The 16,253-nt window shown below is 38.3% G+C and overlaps 2 protein-coding genes across 2 annotated transcripts; one reads left to right on the top strand and one right to left on the bottom strand.

The window, feature by feature from the left end:
• Positions 1 to 41: 41 nt before the first annotated feature.
• On the bottom strand, positions 42 to 5,165 carry LOC132989521 (uncharacterized). The gene is given in 10 exon segments (XM_061057210.1): positions 42 to 464; positions 694 to 1,082; positions 1,203 to 1,220; positions 1,318 to 1,350; positions 1,670 to 1,796; positions 1,927 to 2,039; positions 2,434 to 2,547; positions 4,749 to 4,773; positions 4,875 to 4,953; positions 5,051 to 5,165. Coding segments are annotated over 9 exon segments (1,305 nt in total). The 5' UTR covers positions 4,938 to 4,953; positions 5,051 to 5,165.
• On the top strand, positions 5,069 to 16,118 carry chdh (choline dehydrogenase). The gene is made up of 10 exons (XM_061057487.1): positions 5,069 to 5,195; positions 6,364 to 6,814; positions 7,578 to 7,808; positions 8,888 to 9,054; positions 9,897 to 10,048; positions 10,481 to 10,610; positions 11,446 to 11,580; positions 12,114 to 12,256; positions 13,981 to 14,083; positions 14,285 to 16,118. Exons 2-10 carry the CDS (start codon positions 6,393 to 6,395, stop codon positions 14,698 to 14,700), a joined length of 1,899 nt encoding a protein of 632 aa, XP_060913470.1. The 5' UTR covers positions 5,069 to 5,195; positions 6,364 to 6,392; the 3' UTR covers positions 14,701 to 16,118.
• The last annotated feature ends 135 nt before the right edge of the window (positions 16,119 to 16,253 follow it).

Below are 16,253 nucleotides of genomic sequence, written 5' to 3'. Positions count from 1 at the left end.
TGTTTGTGAATCAATACATTTTCAATACATGTTAAAACAAATTAATATTCCAGACTGCAATGTCTCTGCCTCTCTGAGTAAGCGGGCTGATATCACTTTATCATCTCTACAGCTTCCCTTAAGGTCTCGACACTCTTTTCACTGTAAACTATCCCTGGTTTTAAGATCTGAGTTGAAATCCTCTTGTTTTCCTGCGCGTGCTCATGAAGACTCATGCACAGCTTGTTCAAGTCTTTCATCACACAAAAAGTCTTGCAGGCCCTTAATTCTGGCACCAGATTACCACACCTCTTGTACTGTTGCTGGTCGCCTAGTTGCACCACCCAGAACTTAGCCAAGTCTCTGGAACTTTTTGCATGGCTCACCACCATGTTGAGAACCAAGGGGTAAAGGTCTTGAGCTGAAGCTGGGATGGAGGGTGTTGGGAAGCAGTCGTTTGGAAGGTGGCTGGGATAGGAAATTGGCTGAGAGAAGAAAAGAGACTTCTATTTCAGTTTATTTGACCTAAAGAATATATAACAGATCTGCTAAATGTCAAGGATTGTCCTTAGCACATACTGTATTTGTAAATGATGTCAAAACAAGAATGATGCAAAGTCTTTCTCATCGGATGCAGCAATCCTTGTAACTAGGTGTCATTGTATACTCAGTCATAAAGAAATAAATAATTATTTTATATACCATACAACTTACAAGTTCCACCTGTGGACTGACAATGAGCACTCGATTAGCAGCTTTGGCCTGTTCTGTCAACCAGCGCATTGGCCCCAGCTTTGCGATCTTGCCCTGCTGCCAAATGTCGACAGCAACACAGCAGCCACCTTGCCACTGAAGAAACTCTGCCAAGGCCACCACTGCCCTCTGAAAGGCAGAATTCTCAGCAGGATACACCACAAGGACAGGAACAGGTAACATGGGAGATGGATGACAACCCTTGAAGCACGATGAAATCGCTAATTTGGCCCCAAAGCGACAGATAATGTAGAAGCAACTCAGGACTATCAAACTGGCCAGGCATCCAAAAGTGGCAATGACTATGCTGGTTAGGTCGGCACCGTTGAGGACTGCTTCCTGTCCCAAGCCTGCAAAGATAAACTCAAAAATATGAAACACATTCCTGTGTACTAAATGTCATTAGTTTGAGATTAAAGGTAAGTCAGTGGTTTATAATGACAGTCCTTTCAGTAATAGTAGAGTCCTACCTGAGGCTGTAGAATAAACTGGAAAACAGAAGAACAGTTTAAGATGGAATAACCAACATCATTGTAATAGTTGTAGAGTTTTATAATTCAAAATAATATACAATATGTCGCTAACCTGGAGGAACTTGAGTAGTTCTTGTTTTCACATCTACTAAGAAGACAGAAAATATGGGTTTGATTTTTTTTTTTAAAACACAAATTACGTTTGTATAACACTTCCTGTATAAAAACAACACAACAGCTACAAATGACATCTAAACATTCTTATATTATCAATTTATCTTAAACACGTCTTTTTTTTAATCAATTACCAAAAAATAGTGTTTTTCATTAAAAATGTATCTTTAACTTACAGTTTCCTTTCAAATTGAAAATTTCAATTATGAAACATTAACGATGAACTGACTTTGCTTTGCCTATTGACCCAACGTTGCTGAATATCAAAACAATGAAGAAAATTTACTTACAGGGTTTTGGAGTAGGCACTGTAATACTAACACCTTTGTAACAGATCCCCTTTGGAGCCAGAGGGATATTGGCAGCTTGGATGACTTCAGAGCCAGAGACGGTTTTTATCAAATAATGAAACCATATCTAGGTATGATAAGGTGAACAAACGTGCATTGAATTTAATCTTTTTAAATTCATGTTAGTTTATCGTGTCTTTCTGAAGTATGCTGTCAAGGCAATCATTAAAATCTGCACATGAGTACATCTGTGATACCTGCTTTGACCCAGTGATGTTAGCCGTGGCCAAGGGTGGGTTGTATTCACAATGGTATGGTACTGCAAGACTTCCTGTGAGAATGCGAGTGGCATTCAGATATTCAATACTACCTGCAGAGAGACAGAAATTTGCATAAACACCATCTGCCTTTGGAAATCAGTGTCCTCCAATCTTACTGTTTGAATATAGAGAAGGGATGATCTGTTAAATCATAGTCATATTTTGCTTTTATTCATACTCAGTTACACAAATGGACTTCTGACTTCTCGAGGTGCTTTTTGCACTGCATGTCATACCTACCCATTCACACACTGATGGTGGACGTTGTTATGTCAAGTGTCAATCAGTATTAACTAATCCCACTCATACACCAAAATTGAAGATTGGATGTAATAAAAAGCTATATGGTGGGGGAAATGATTTGCTAATCTCTTTTAAAGTCAACATAATAAATGGGGTTTTAAAAGTTTCCATGTGGGACCTATCCAAAGAATTGGCTCCTACCATCAATGTTTATTGCCCAGCTTATGTTCAGCATATACATTCCTTCCCATGTCACCAGCTCAACTTTCAAGTCTGCCAGTAAAGATGGAGAGGTCAGGTTGGAAGGAGGGATACCTGGAACAAGAGATAACAGCAATACAACAACATCTGTACAATTCCAACACGTTGATATATTTGTGCATGGTTATTCTCTAACATTTAATCTGATGTTTACAGTTAATTCAGCTGTCAATCAGGATTTGATCTTTTGAAACTTGTGCAGCATCTGGTTTTTTTGTAACCTTCTGTTTTAATTACATATGTCCTAATGCATCTGTAATCATCACAACAAAAGTGTTCCAGGCCTGTCAGGGGGTGTTGCAGTAAGTCGAAATGCTTAATTCTTAAGGGGGGGATAGAACTCTTCTGATATACAGGACATGTACTAAATTAAAGACCACGTAATGCAAGCTGGGTCAAACTGACTGCCCTAACCCTGATTTGGCTCTGATTTGGCTGAAACAAGGTAGTTATTCATGTAAAAATTGTTTTGACTTTTCTGAATCACTTAACAAGTGAGCCTAGTGAGCCATACAGCTGACATTATTTACTGACTCTGCCCCGACAAGGCTCGGTGCACAGGGGCTTGTTGGGGATTTCACCGCTGACCGGAAAATCTTGAAACAAGAACTAACTTTGATTCGAAATTGTGCAATTCACTTTGTTGCTTTTATTTGTCTGTTAAGAGGTGAGGTCCTTTGTATAAGCCTGTTGGCTTCTTGACCTCTCCTGACACACCTTTTATATTTTGTTATCCTATTTGATGTATTCTTATATGAGCGCTAAATAAATAAACGTAATCTTTTGACTGTGTTTGTGTTGTTGAAATAGACTGTATAAAACATGGATGCAGTCTCAGTGATGTCACCCATTAGTTACTGAAGGGACATTTTGAAGCCCAACAAGGGTGGACGCCATATTGAAAATGCTATTTTAACCTAACTTTCGATTAACTTTAGTAACAAGCAAAGAGTTGGAGATGATGTGGGCCTTAAGCCCACTGACAAACAGCTACAACACGCCCACTTGAATTATGAATAGTTTCATGAAATTCATGAATTAATTTTGTGTAGCTAGAGAAATTAGCAAACAGAAATATTTATCCATGCCTGTATAGATGATGCACTTATATGTAGATATTCTATACAAACCATATACAAATGTATATATACTCATTCTGACAGTTTATGTTGTTTTTCTTCAAAACTATCAAATAAAAAGTATTTTTTTTAAAACTTGTGTAGAGAGAAAAGAAACAAACAACCCAGTTTTGGGTGAAGATATGTCTGGGGAGATGCTGACAACATAGATTGTCTGTTCTTCAGTGAGAGCTGGATGTAAGATGTCATATACAGTTGTCCAGCGTGCAGGTTGCATCCTGCCATCGGTCGCCACTCCTGTCTACTTTGTACTGTCCTCCCCATCGTCTCTCGCTGTTATTGCAGTCACACACTTCTTTCATGATGTTATCATCAAGATCTGACATTCTAAATATCAAACATGTTTTTAAAAAACAGGTTCCCGATGATCTCTGAACAATACAGAGATGTTAAATTTGGATCTTTTTACCACACACACTACAAGCTAATCTGGGAAGATAATCAGTTCGGAGCAGCCTTGAGTCAAGAACACCCTCATGCTTGTCTGGAAGGAGGAATCGGACCTCAAATCGGCCCGATTATCCTGCAGTCTGTGCCAGTCTGTCTCTTCACTCTAATAAATAAACTCCAGTCAGCTGGCGACACCAATAGAAAACACAATGGCTAATTTTCTCATTCAACAGCAAATTATTAAACCAAAGTTGTAAGCCTTCACTGTAGCCTATGAGAATTTGGTGTTTGCCATCCCTTGGGGCGGATATCTCACTTCACTATTGGGGGGGACAACTAACAGGATTTTTTTAAAAGAGCAATTCCTGAGGGGGACACCAAAGCAGCCATAACAAGTATTGTTTTATCAAGAAAGGCCGAACAAACTGGTATTAAATGTATAAAGAGGAAACACTAAACAGACAGGCATCTTAAACACTTTAAAATAACTATAAAAATAGTTACAATAGTTCTCATAACTATTAATATGTTAATATAGAGCTTCAATCAATAAATGGCATCTCGACAAAACTGGCTTCTTTTAACACATGAAAGCCTGAAAAGGTGACAATTCTGTTTTTCTAGGATTGGGGGGTCCTCCCCGTGATTTCCGCCTACCCTTCGCTGTTGAATAAAATACAAAAAACTTCTAATTATATGATCAATGAACATCATGACAAAACCTACCAGAGAATTCACGACACTCCATTTTCTGTAAAGAAATCGCAGAAATAAATCACTTCAACTGTCTTATTTTAAAATGAAAGGATGATTGGCTTATTGGTCTAAATAAGATAAATAACATGTACTTACAATTTCATTCGCTGTCACCTTGATCACGATTAAGGAGAAAATGATCAGCTTCACTCCCAACATCTTGATCCCGTTTGTCCTATGAAGAACAGAATCATTGTTTTTAATGAGGGCACTCCTGTAGGATCCGCTGCATCTTTAAAACTGACAAGCACCACTGACAGCTATACCCCTACCTGTAACACACTTGTTGAATGAGCCCGAGATTTCAGAGAGGCTGTGGTACTGGTTTATAAACACAGCCAGACTAAGCTCCGCCTCACGTCGATGACTCGGCCAGGTCACCAATATGAGTGCAGAGTGTCGAGTGTGAGACACAAGGTAAGCTCCGAGTTTTTAATGCAAATGCAACCATTCAAAATGTATTTCTGTCTGTTTTGCAATAAATGATACATGGCACCAACACAGTATAAGGTTACAGTAAGTTATGTGAGCGTTTATATCCCTACTGACTAAACTACTGACGAGTTTAAATACATAAATAGTTTGTTGACAAAGTAACGGTAAAGTCCTACGACGCGTTTCTGCAACGCTGACAACATTATCCAAACATGTTAATATGTTTAAAAACGTGTTTTAGGGCTATTTAAAGTTGTATAGACCTACTTGTGTAGGCAAGCAGGCAGTGAATGTGTCTAACGGGACTTGCTTCAGTGTAGCAAGTAGCTTTCGTTAGCAGACCTTTTAAGTTGGACCCCAGACTATTAAAGTGATAAGCGAAGCGGTTGCGACATTTTCCTTTCGTAACACATTTGAGCCGAGGCTTAAACATGGGTTTGGAAGCGAGTGCAAAACGTCATTCTAGTTTCCTATTGTTATTTTGCCTATAGTGGTGTGAGAGTTATATCAAACGATATTTCGGACTCTGCTAAGTTAAGCTCAACAAAAAGCTTGAGAGTCACTTTTCTAAAATGACATACCTGACATAGTCTGATATGCACACTTATTGTCACGAACTTAAAGAGTCGGGCATTTTTTTGCAGCCTTTAGGCTACTTTTAAACTCATTTTAGAGAGTGGATACAATAGCCTATACACAGAGTAGGTTTATTTTCCACTATTCTGCTCAAAAAGCTAGGCATGACCCTGAGATCTTATCTGGCAGAATCTCGAAGTTGGAATGTAACAAGAATTTCAACCCAATCTAAATTTTGAAATTTTACAGCCTAACTTTTATATTAAAAGTGGTGAAAGAAACATAAAATAATATTTTTAAGAACAGTGAGTGGTCATGACAATTAAAAGATCCATGTTAGGTCTGTAGTTGTTTATTTCCCTTTTAAAAGTATGAGATGAGAGTTTGCAAAGGGAGCAGTGTTGCTCAAGTTATGATTAAAAAAAACAAAAAAAAAAAAACAAACACTCAACCAAAAGCCTCTCTGTAGGTCACTGTAGTTCTAGTTACATTTAATTCTACACCCTCAGTCATATTTCCAGTTTCAGTGTACCCCATTAGTATCTCATTTAATGTGTGTTGTTGTAATTTACAGTGAATGAAGAAAACCCTCCCGGAGCCAGAATGTTGCTTTTGGCTACAAAAGGTCTCACTGGAGCCGGACAGGTCATAACAGGGACCCGGCAGGGATTAATGGCAGGTGGCATGTGCCAGTTTTCTTCTTGGAGACAATGTACCGTTGTCCATATGAACAGAAACACTGGCCAGTTCTTTCATGTAATCAACCATAACAGATGCTTTAGTGCTAAGGCTGCCCTTCAGAATGCTTCATCACCCAAAGCTAATCAGAAAACCCCTTCCTATAGTTATATCATTGTTGGGGCCGGCTCAGCGGGATGTGTTCTTGCCAACCGCCTCAGTGAGGATACCCATGAGTCGGTCCTGCTGCTGGAGGCTGGGCCCAAAGACATGTTTCTTGGCAGCTTACGACTTTCATGGAAGATCCACATGCCAGCTGCTTTGACCTACAACCTCTGTGATGACAAGTAAAGTGGTTCAATTATTACAGTGTGGATTTATAAGTCTTTCTTTTGCCTTATTGACTGTCACTCCTGAAGATTAACTTCACTGTTCAGAATCAGAATCAGAATCGGGTTTTATTGCCAAGTACATATACATAAGTACACATACAAAGAATTTGACTTGGTGTATTGGTGCTAAACAATTAACAGGGAAATAAAGCAGAACTAGCAACAACTTAAATAATACAGTATAAGAAGCTATTACAATATATAAAATAGAATTTAAAAATGTAAAATATTAAATATAAAAAACACAAAATGTGCAATGTAGGAGCTGTGCAGTGGACTATGAGAAAACATCTTAGTGTGTTTAACTACTCAAAGAGTGCATGTAAGGAAGTTACATTTTTAAGTACAGTGGGCGTTTATGTAACGCATAAAGAACAGTTCAGCATTCACATTACTTTGATGTTTTACTGACTGTGGGGCTGATAAAACTGTGCACAAAATAAATATGAAGTAATTAAAACAAATATAGAAAACAAGTCACATTTGGACTAGACTGAGGAAAATCTACCTTGCCATTACAAAAATATAACAATTATCAAGAACTGCACATAACACGTGATTTTATGTAATGGGGGGAGGGGACAATAAAAGGCCAAGCAAATGGAAACAAGACAAAAATGGTCAATCTTGAAAATTGTTCATAATTTCTTGTTGTACAGTCCCTGCATCTGTTTCAACTCAATGCCATGATGTATTTCTTTGTATTCCTCCTCCATAGGTATAACTGGTACTACCATACTTTACCTCAGGCCCAGATGAACAACCGGGTGATGTACTGGCCAAGGGGCCGTGTGTGGGGTGGCTCCTCTTCACTCAATGCCATGGTGTACATCCGTGGACACGCTGAAGACTACAACCGCTGGCAGAAAGAGGGGGCCGAGGGCTGGGACTACGAACACTGTCTTCCTTACTTCAGGAAGGCTCAGAGCCATGAGCTAGGAGGAAACAGGTATTATATAACTTTTTTGTTTTTGTTTTTGTTATGTTTAAAGCTAAAGATCTTGGTGCTTATTTCGACTTTGGTCACAATAACGCTTTTAATGTCCGTGACTGTGACTCTTGCAGCACTAGGGCTTCTGTCCTAAAAACGTATCAGGATTCAAAATCCATCATGGGTGATCAGATTTTACGTCAAAGTGTGAAACACTAAAGATTTTGTCAATGCACTTCTTAGCAAATATAATTTCAACTCAGAGACGGGGAAACCAGAAGGCACATACAATAATGAGGGTGGAAAGTAGCAAGGACATTAACAGACTGGTAAAAACTGGTATAACATATACTGTGTTGTTTGGACGGAAAAGTTAAACATTGACTATGTGCTGGTTAAGGTTGTGATCAGGATAAATGTGGAATTCTGGGTTCTCCGACTGAAGAGGTGACCCAGGTGAATCATGGATAAACATAAAAACACATTTTATAGAAGAAAGGTATTGTGCTATTTTCTTAAATAAGGAGAATTTTACTACATCCACAGACTAAATATGTGAGGATTCTTTTCATTTCCAAGTATGGCTGTTTGTGTTCATGTGCCAGCTGTGATCTGGTTTTGACTAGTGCTTTTTTTTTGTTACTTCAAAATGAAGGCTGTAACCAATTTTGAAATCAGTGAGGTCCACAGCTCGTATCCATAATGACAAAATCAGCAGTGTACTCAGGATGTTGTCCCCTTTCTTCCTTCCATGCAGCTCATAGTGATCAGTCAGCAGCACTGCCTCTCTATCTCTCGCTCTCTCTCAAATGGTCCTTAATCCTGGTTTAAAATCTTCCAAACTAATGAAGGGGCTACTACTAGTATAACGCGACTCTGTTGCTCCGACTAAGAAAAAGAAAAAAAGCCTTTTACCAAAGACAGAGTGAGTTTGTGGAATGTGGAATGAAATACCGGATGTGTCTGAGACTGAAGTTTATAGCTTAGAGTTCCATTGGAGTCGGTAGAGAGCCTAAATAAGAAGACATTTCATTTAGTGTGAAGAAACTAAAGATATATATAAGATATTCTTCTCATTATATTTGTGTGTACTGTAGGTACAGAGGAGGCGATGGACCTCTGCATGTGTCAAGAGGGAAGACCAACCATCCCCTTCACAAGGCTTTTATTGAGGCAGGGCAGCAGGCAGGATACCCGTTTACTGATGACATGAATGGGCACCAACAGGAGGGTCTGGGCTGGATGGACATGACCATTTACAAAGGTTCGTGGAAACTATTGAAAACTACAGACGCCCAAAAAATTAAAACAGGACATTTTATAAAACACGAAAAGGTCCAAAACACAACGTTTTGAATAACACATTTCAACAAGCACTAGCAAATAACAGAAGACAAAATATTTCTCATATAACACTCAAAAAAAAGACTGTCCATACGAAACCGTTTAAAAAGGAGAAAGTGAGACAAAAGTAACAAAAAGAAAAAAAAAGGCCTCAGCTCGTCCCCTCAGACTCTGTCATTCTCCAGGACTGATGACCATGAAATCGTAAACTCTAAAGCTCCAGGATGCATTTAACATCACATGAAGCTTATAATCTTAATTGAGGCTGTGAGGAGAACTGAAGGACAGAGTGGAGGACAGCAATATAGGCAAAATATTGCAGTTTCGTCTCTGTGAGAATGAAAAGGTCCATGTGGAAAAAATCTGTGAGTTTGAAATGTGAAGCAAAATAATCAACAAATGCCTCAGCTAGGAGGCAAGAGAAGGAGTGTAATGGCTTCAAGAAAATGTGTCTGATCAGAGTACATCTTAAAAAGTACATGTTTGTAAACTGACATTCTGACATAGTTATTAAAGTATCCGACGATGTTAAAAAAGAGAAGTGTTGTTCTCCCATTTCTGTTTGCTGACTTGTGATTGTGTTAAGTGAAAATTATTTATTTTGTAAAAAAATATCTGGTGATGTTAATTGTTGTATTTTTTTAAACATTTGTATGACATGTAGGGCCACAGTAGAAAAAACGTACTACTTCAATGCACTCGTATAAACACAAATAAACACAGCTTTGTTATTGTCAACATCACATGCGCATGTCTGTCCAGGAAAGAGGTGGAGCACAGCCAGTGCGTACCTGAGACCCACCTTGGGTCGACCAAACCTGAAGACCGAGGTTGGCTGCCTCACCACCAAGATCCTGTTTGAAGGCAACGTTGCTGTGGGTGTAGAATACACACAGAATGGACAGAAGAAAAAGGTCATTTTTCATTGCTATATTTTCAAAGACTGAAAAATACTGAAAAATCTCAAGTGTTAAGAATGGAGTTTATTGATTGATTTAAGTAACTTTATTGTCAATGTCTTAAATGTGTCACAGCAGGTCCATTTGCAACATAGATATTAACGAGAAGATACAAATAATAAATCATTAAAATTGCCCACTTTGTTCATGGCATGTTTGTGCTGCCCATGGTTGTCTAAGCTCATTAAGAAATCAGGGCTGTATCATCAGAACTCTTTAGAATGTATTTATTGGGGTATAACAACAGCTGTCATCCCTATAGAAAGTGAGCACACTGGCAAAAGCTGCTAAACTGTCTTTTGTCATTTTATAGCAATGACAAATAAATATTTGTTTAATTCTATTATTTTGTTTTACGAATCATTGACCAATTTTTCTTATCTTAAGGTGTATGCAGATAAAGAGGTGATACTGAGCGGGGGAGCCATAAATTCACCTCAGCTTCTCATGCTGTCTGGGGTAGGAAACGCAGATGACCTGAAACGTCTGGACATTCCTGTGGTTCAGCACCTACCAGGTAAAGTTTGTTCACAGAAGCTGTACACAGGAACTCCTGACTTTTTGTAAATCATTTCAGGACATTCAGGCCCTGTTATTTTCTGGAACTGCTTTACACACATGTTAAGCTGAAGGTAGTCAATATCACACAAGCTCCCATAATGCATATATTCATAATATATTGGCAATTGAGGCCAGCAGTAACAAATGAAAAGCGGTGAAGCTTAGCTTAAAGTATACTACTTCATCACCCCACCCACTGACTCGCTATGAGTGTTCCAGACTGTTACATGCAGATGCATACACACATTGGCAGACTTTTCACTATAGGCTTCTGGCAGGAAAATAATCAGTATAAGGCTGGGTTAAACAGATTTGGCCATTGGCGTTCACACATGCATCACATCCTGACAATATATAAGAGAGAAGAAACTAGTCCAACCCTTTCTTTTCCATGTGAAATTTACAGGTCTTATGCTTCTGGACAGGATTCCTTTACATTGTTTTTATGTTTGCTTGATGATATTTCCTGGAATATGGGAAAATAATAAGCACACAGACCTATTTAAAACAGACCTATGGTCACTACCGACTACCGAGGCAAGCAACATTAATCTTTCTCAACTTGGCAACAGTTAATGCCGATGAGAAGCGCTCTGGAATTTATGTCTAGAGTGCTGCTAGTGTCAAAAAAAGAAGCAGTAAATCTGCCATTTATGGATATGTAAATACATCTAACACATCCAAAAGTTATGGACCAATTCATTTTCATGTGTTTCCACAAACATTAAAAATAAATCTCCCTGATTAAAAAGCATGATAATAACTCTTTTTTTTCTTCCCTTGTTTCTCAGGTGTTGGTAGTAACCTGCAGGATCATTTGGAGCTGTACGTCCAGCAGCAGTGCACTCAGCCCATCACCCTGTACAAGGCCCAGAAACCTTTCCACATGGTCAAGATAGGCCTGGAATGGCTCTCCCTCTTCACAGGTAACTAAAGACCCCTACACATGCAAATGGAAACACACAAACTGTCCTTGACACTGTTTAAGGTAGTATACTTAGTAGACAATATACTTCAAAATCATTTACAGTGCCCTATTTCAAGTGAGATGCCCCTCACTCTATCTTTGAATAATAAGGATATATCAGTCAAGGACATGTATGGGTTAACGTAAAACAGCTTAAGATCCATTTTTGATTATATCTAATCAATATCAGTGAAAAGGTTTTATGAGACTTACATACAAAGAAATATTTGTAGGGATGTGATTGTTCAAGATTGATAAAGAATTTGGATTTTCTAATTTGAAATGTTGACACTCATAAATCCAATTCTCTCTCAGCACCACAATAATGAGCAGGAATATATATCTGGGTTGACTTCTTGTGCCTGTCCAAAGTCTGGGCAGACCATGTACATTGCACCACTGGCTCCTCATCATTGTCCATAAACACTCATAATTAATATATTAAGTACCTTTGTGATGAGTTCATCGGACTTCCCCTGACATGTCCTCTAGGGTATGGAGCGACAGCCCACCTGGAGAGTGGAGGTTTCATCCGCAGCCGACCACACGTCACACACCCTGATATCCAGTTTCACTTCCTTCCCTCACAAGTCATTGACCATGGACGAGTCGCCTCCAAGATAGAGGCTTATCAGGTATGTGTGGCTATTTTATTTTTGCAGGTGATCGACTAATGGATGTTTCATCAAAGTGTCATAAATACATGGATCTGAATTCACATTGTTTGTGAGGTGGCTACGGGGGGGGATGATTATTTGAATGTTTTTAGCACAAGACAGAGTGTCTGTGGGTATGGTCCAGGGCATTGACTAATCTATGACAGGGCAGCTGCAGCTTGGAGACAATCAGTATGTTTACATGCACATTTAATGTGAGCTACCACACTGTTTTCGTCTCCCTCACTCTACGAAGCGAATTGTTTGCCACATTTGAATCATGGCAAACTGTCTGCACTGTGACTAATTATGATGACATATAGGCCGAATGATGAGAGATGCTCCAATTTAATATCCACACTCATTTACACAATAAATATGTGCAGATGATAAGATGTGCTGAGTAACGAGAAGGCAAAATGTGTTTAACTGCCATCACCATGTCTCTGTGCGTCTTACAGCTCAGTAATCTTTATTTAAACTAAGAAATGTGACGACAAATGCACAATATTGGAGTATATTAGTAAAAACCAGTGACTGTATGGATTTTGTGTTAGTTTACGCTGAAACAATTCAACATTGCTGGAGTCGGAGGAATGATGTCAAAGCAAGAGCTTTAAAGGCTTGTACATGCATGCAAAAAACTAAAAAAGAAAAAAACATCCTTTGGAATTGTGTGACATTGTGGTACTGTATATATTTGAACTATTATTGTACTTCCAGTGCATTTCATGAAAATGACTCATTACAGTCCTTGTTATCACAGTACTCAATTCAGACCACATGTACCCCTTACAGACTATATTATCAGAAAGTTTATTACTGACCAAAATATGAATGTACTCATCACATAATATCTAAGTACTCATTACAGACCCTGTTATAAAGGTGCCCCTTTCAGTTTTGTTATTTGTCAAATATTTCAAAGGTTCATTTGCTTTTTAAATATGAATTCTCTGCAGTCTGTCTGACTTACAGGATCAAACACACTTTATACAATCTAAACATCAGTTTTATGATGCAAACTGTTGAGTAAATGTTCAACAGTTTTTTTTATGGTTCAAAGGCACACTTATAAAGACTCAGCTCTAGTTTCTGTTGATATTCATTTTCAAATCTGTAAGTAGCCGACTGTAGCTGTTTACATAAATCCATACAGACAGCCAGGGTTCTGTAGTTTACAACAACTGAATACTTGAAGGCTGTCTCTGCAGCCAAGAAATACTTGATTTATTTGAGTAGAGTGGCTGAAATGCTCTTTGCACCAATACATTTTTTATCATCATGTTTATAGTCATCATTAAGCATTTTGCAAATCATATTTCCTTGATGTATCATTGTTACAAAGTTCACAATTGATCTGGCTTTCTTCATATACAGTAGAGTGTTCATTTCACTCACTGTCCTTCTAAGTACACATTCATGGGGAAATTATTCACTTTTAAATTAGTCACTTTTTTTTGATTGAGTGACAGCCCCCTCTACTTTATGGCCACAGCCAACGATAATTAGCACAATACTATAATACTATGATATCTCAAATGTCTTGATTTATTTCATCAAACAAATACTGTCAATACAGTGTGGATGCATCACTTCACAGTTGTCATTTAAAACAATGACAAAGAAGAATGACGCAAAAATTTTACTAGCTGATGTTATTACTCTTTTTCAGACATAAGTGTTTCTGTTTGTGTTTGTAGGTTCATGTAGGACCAATGAGAAGCACTAGTATCGGTTGGATGAAGCTGAAGAGCCCAAATCCCCTGGATCACCCGATTCTACAGCCAAACTATCTCTCAACTGGTAAGATTCAGTCATTGCACTTATGTCAATTATTAAAACTGTCAAAGGTTGAACATGTTAAGTCGTTCTTCCTATCCAAATCTATTAGCAAGTACATCTAATTATTTTGGAAAATTATTTTGGATTGAGTTCTAAGGTTAAATGTAACAACAGAGTGGGTTTTGATTTTCACTTGCTTTAATGACTCCTATCCTCTGTCAGATATCGATGTGTGGGAGTTCAGAGAGTCTGTCAAACTTTCGAGAGAGATTTTTGCCCAGAAGGCCTTTGACAAGTTCCGGGGTCCGGAAGTCCAGCCTGGGCCTCATGTCCAATCCGACGCCGACATTGATGCTTTTGTCCGCCAAAAAGCTGACAGTGCCTACCACCCGTCCTGCACCTGCAAGATGGGGTCACCATCTGACCCAATGGCAGTGGTCGACCCAAGCACCCGTGTTTTGGGTCTGGAGCGACTGCGAGTGGTGGACGCCTCTATCATGCCCAGTGTAGTCAGCGGAAACCTCAATGCTCCAACCATCATGATAGCAGAGAAGGCCGCTGACATTATCAGAGGTCACCCTCCTCTTGTTGACCCAGGAGTTCCAGTGTACCAACCACCAACAACTTCGCAGAGATGAAGAAAGAGAACAAGAAGCTGAGGGAGGGGTCATAACACCCACCCCAACAACCCCAAGACTACATGAAATGGTTTTATGTAGTCAATAAAGCCATTAAAAACTGACAGTAGTTAATCTCTACCTAGCTTCAAAGCAACATGGTTTAAAACATTTCCACCAAAAAGTTTTACAAGTTATATAACGCAGCACGAATGTTTTACATGGGTCATTGGTTGCACTCGGGTAATTTTGAAAGACAGAGTCTCTTCAAAACTTTTGTTTGAACAGTACAGCTGCATTTCAGTCAACAGCCAAAGGCTTTTGTTATCTTTATGGCTCATATCCTACCAATGATCAGCCTGCAGACTGTTTACCCAAATCGTCTGAGCAGCACTGTTTGTTATGTCTGTTCAGATAGCTTTTCATCAGATTAACATACTTCCTTCCTGAAAACTTGCAGATTCAACTGTTTCTGAGAACACTGTTTTTGTTGGTTTCTTGCATGCAGTTTAGATCAGAAAGAAGGTTTACAGAAATTAACTCTGCTTCTTTGCTTGTCTTTGTTTTCATTGTCTTCAAACAAAATTTGATGAGCCCAAGAAACTGATAGCCTCCAAACAGAATGGCCTACATTTTCCTGGCTATGCCACTCTGACCTATTAACATTACAAGACTACCCGGTCTGTTGCTCATGCTCAATCTAGTTGAAGATTTAGTTTTGCCTCGTGATAAGCTCTTTTAGATAAAATACTCAAATATATTTTACACTAAAAACTGAACAAATCTTCATTGGTCAATCTTGAGTTGACACATTATTTCCATTGGGTACTGTGGATGTATGTTGAGTTGAAGAGTTATATAAATAAATAATACTGAAATATAACTTGCTAGAAGGAAGGCTTAATGTCTGACAAGTATTGCACTACTCTGAAGTATCTTAATTGCTTTGACAATTACTGTTTACATGATATGAAGTTTTATACAACACAACATCTCCAACCGTTTGTGTACTATTGAAGGAGTTACACATTGATCGTAAAGGGAACATTGTTTTAAAATTTAGCCTTTGTTTGCTCTTCTTCACCGTTGTTAAAAAGAAACAGGAAAACCAATCCTAACCTTGTCCTCAGACTTGATTTAGTGTTTCTTACCCACGTTTTCTGCAGGTCCAATATCATTCAAGCAAAGAGTTTAACATTTCAGATTTTCTTTTGAACTTCTACAAAATCTGTATGAAAGTTGTGCCTTAATGTAAAACTATTTGTTGATATGTTCAAACAAATGGGTTGAAATCATACATTTCCAAGCTCATTCAGTTGTAATTCATTTCATAACATGCCTTATATTAACACTGTGCAGATTTGATTTAGTATTGGCTAATCGACTGACCTATACTAGTGAAAAAGTTCAGTGAATAAAGCCGTCCGTTGCACAACAAAGCTTTTGGTCATGTTTTTAATGTCACATCATTTCTTTAAAAAGCATACAATTGACTGTCGTATTTCATTGTAGCATACATTTTTATTGTATCTGTTGAATGACTGAGCCCTTTAATGACACAAAACAAACAGTTT

Source organism: Labrus mixtus, chromosome 15 (assembly GCF_963584025.1).
Source record: "Labrus mixtus chromosome 15, fLabMix1.1, whole genome shotgun sequence".
Taxonomy (NCBI): Eukaryota; Metazoa; Chordata; class Actinopteri; order Labriformes; family Labridae; genus Labrus; species Labrus mixtus.
This window is presented reverse-complemented; position numbering and strand designations above follow the sequence as displayed.

What these genes read in the sequence shown, in the direction of transcription:
- chdh (XM_061057487.1), top strand. Translation starts at nt 6,393, where the DNA reads ATGTTGCTTTTGGCTACAAAAGGTCTCACTGGAGCCGGACAGGTCATA. An exon ending in TACAACCTCTGTGATGACAA is followed by an intron (nt 6,815 to 7,577) that starts GTAAAGTGGTTC and finishes CCTCCTCCATAG; the next exon opens with GTATAACTGGTACTACCATA. An exon ending in TGTGGTTCAGCACCTACCAG is followed by an intron (nt 10,611 to 11,445) that starts GTAAAGTTTGTT and finishes CTTGTTTCTCAG; the next exon opens with GTGTTGGTAGTAACCTGCAG.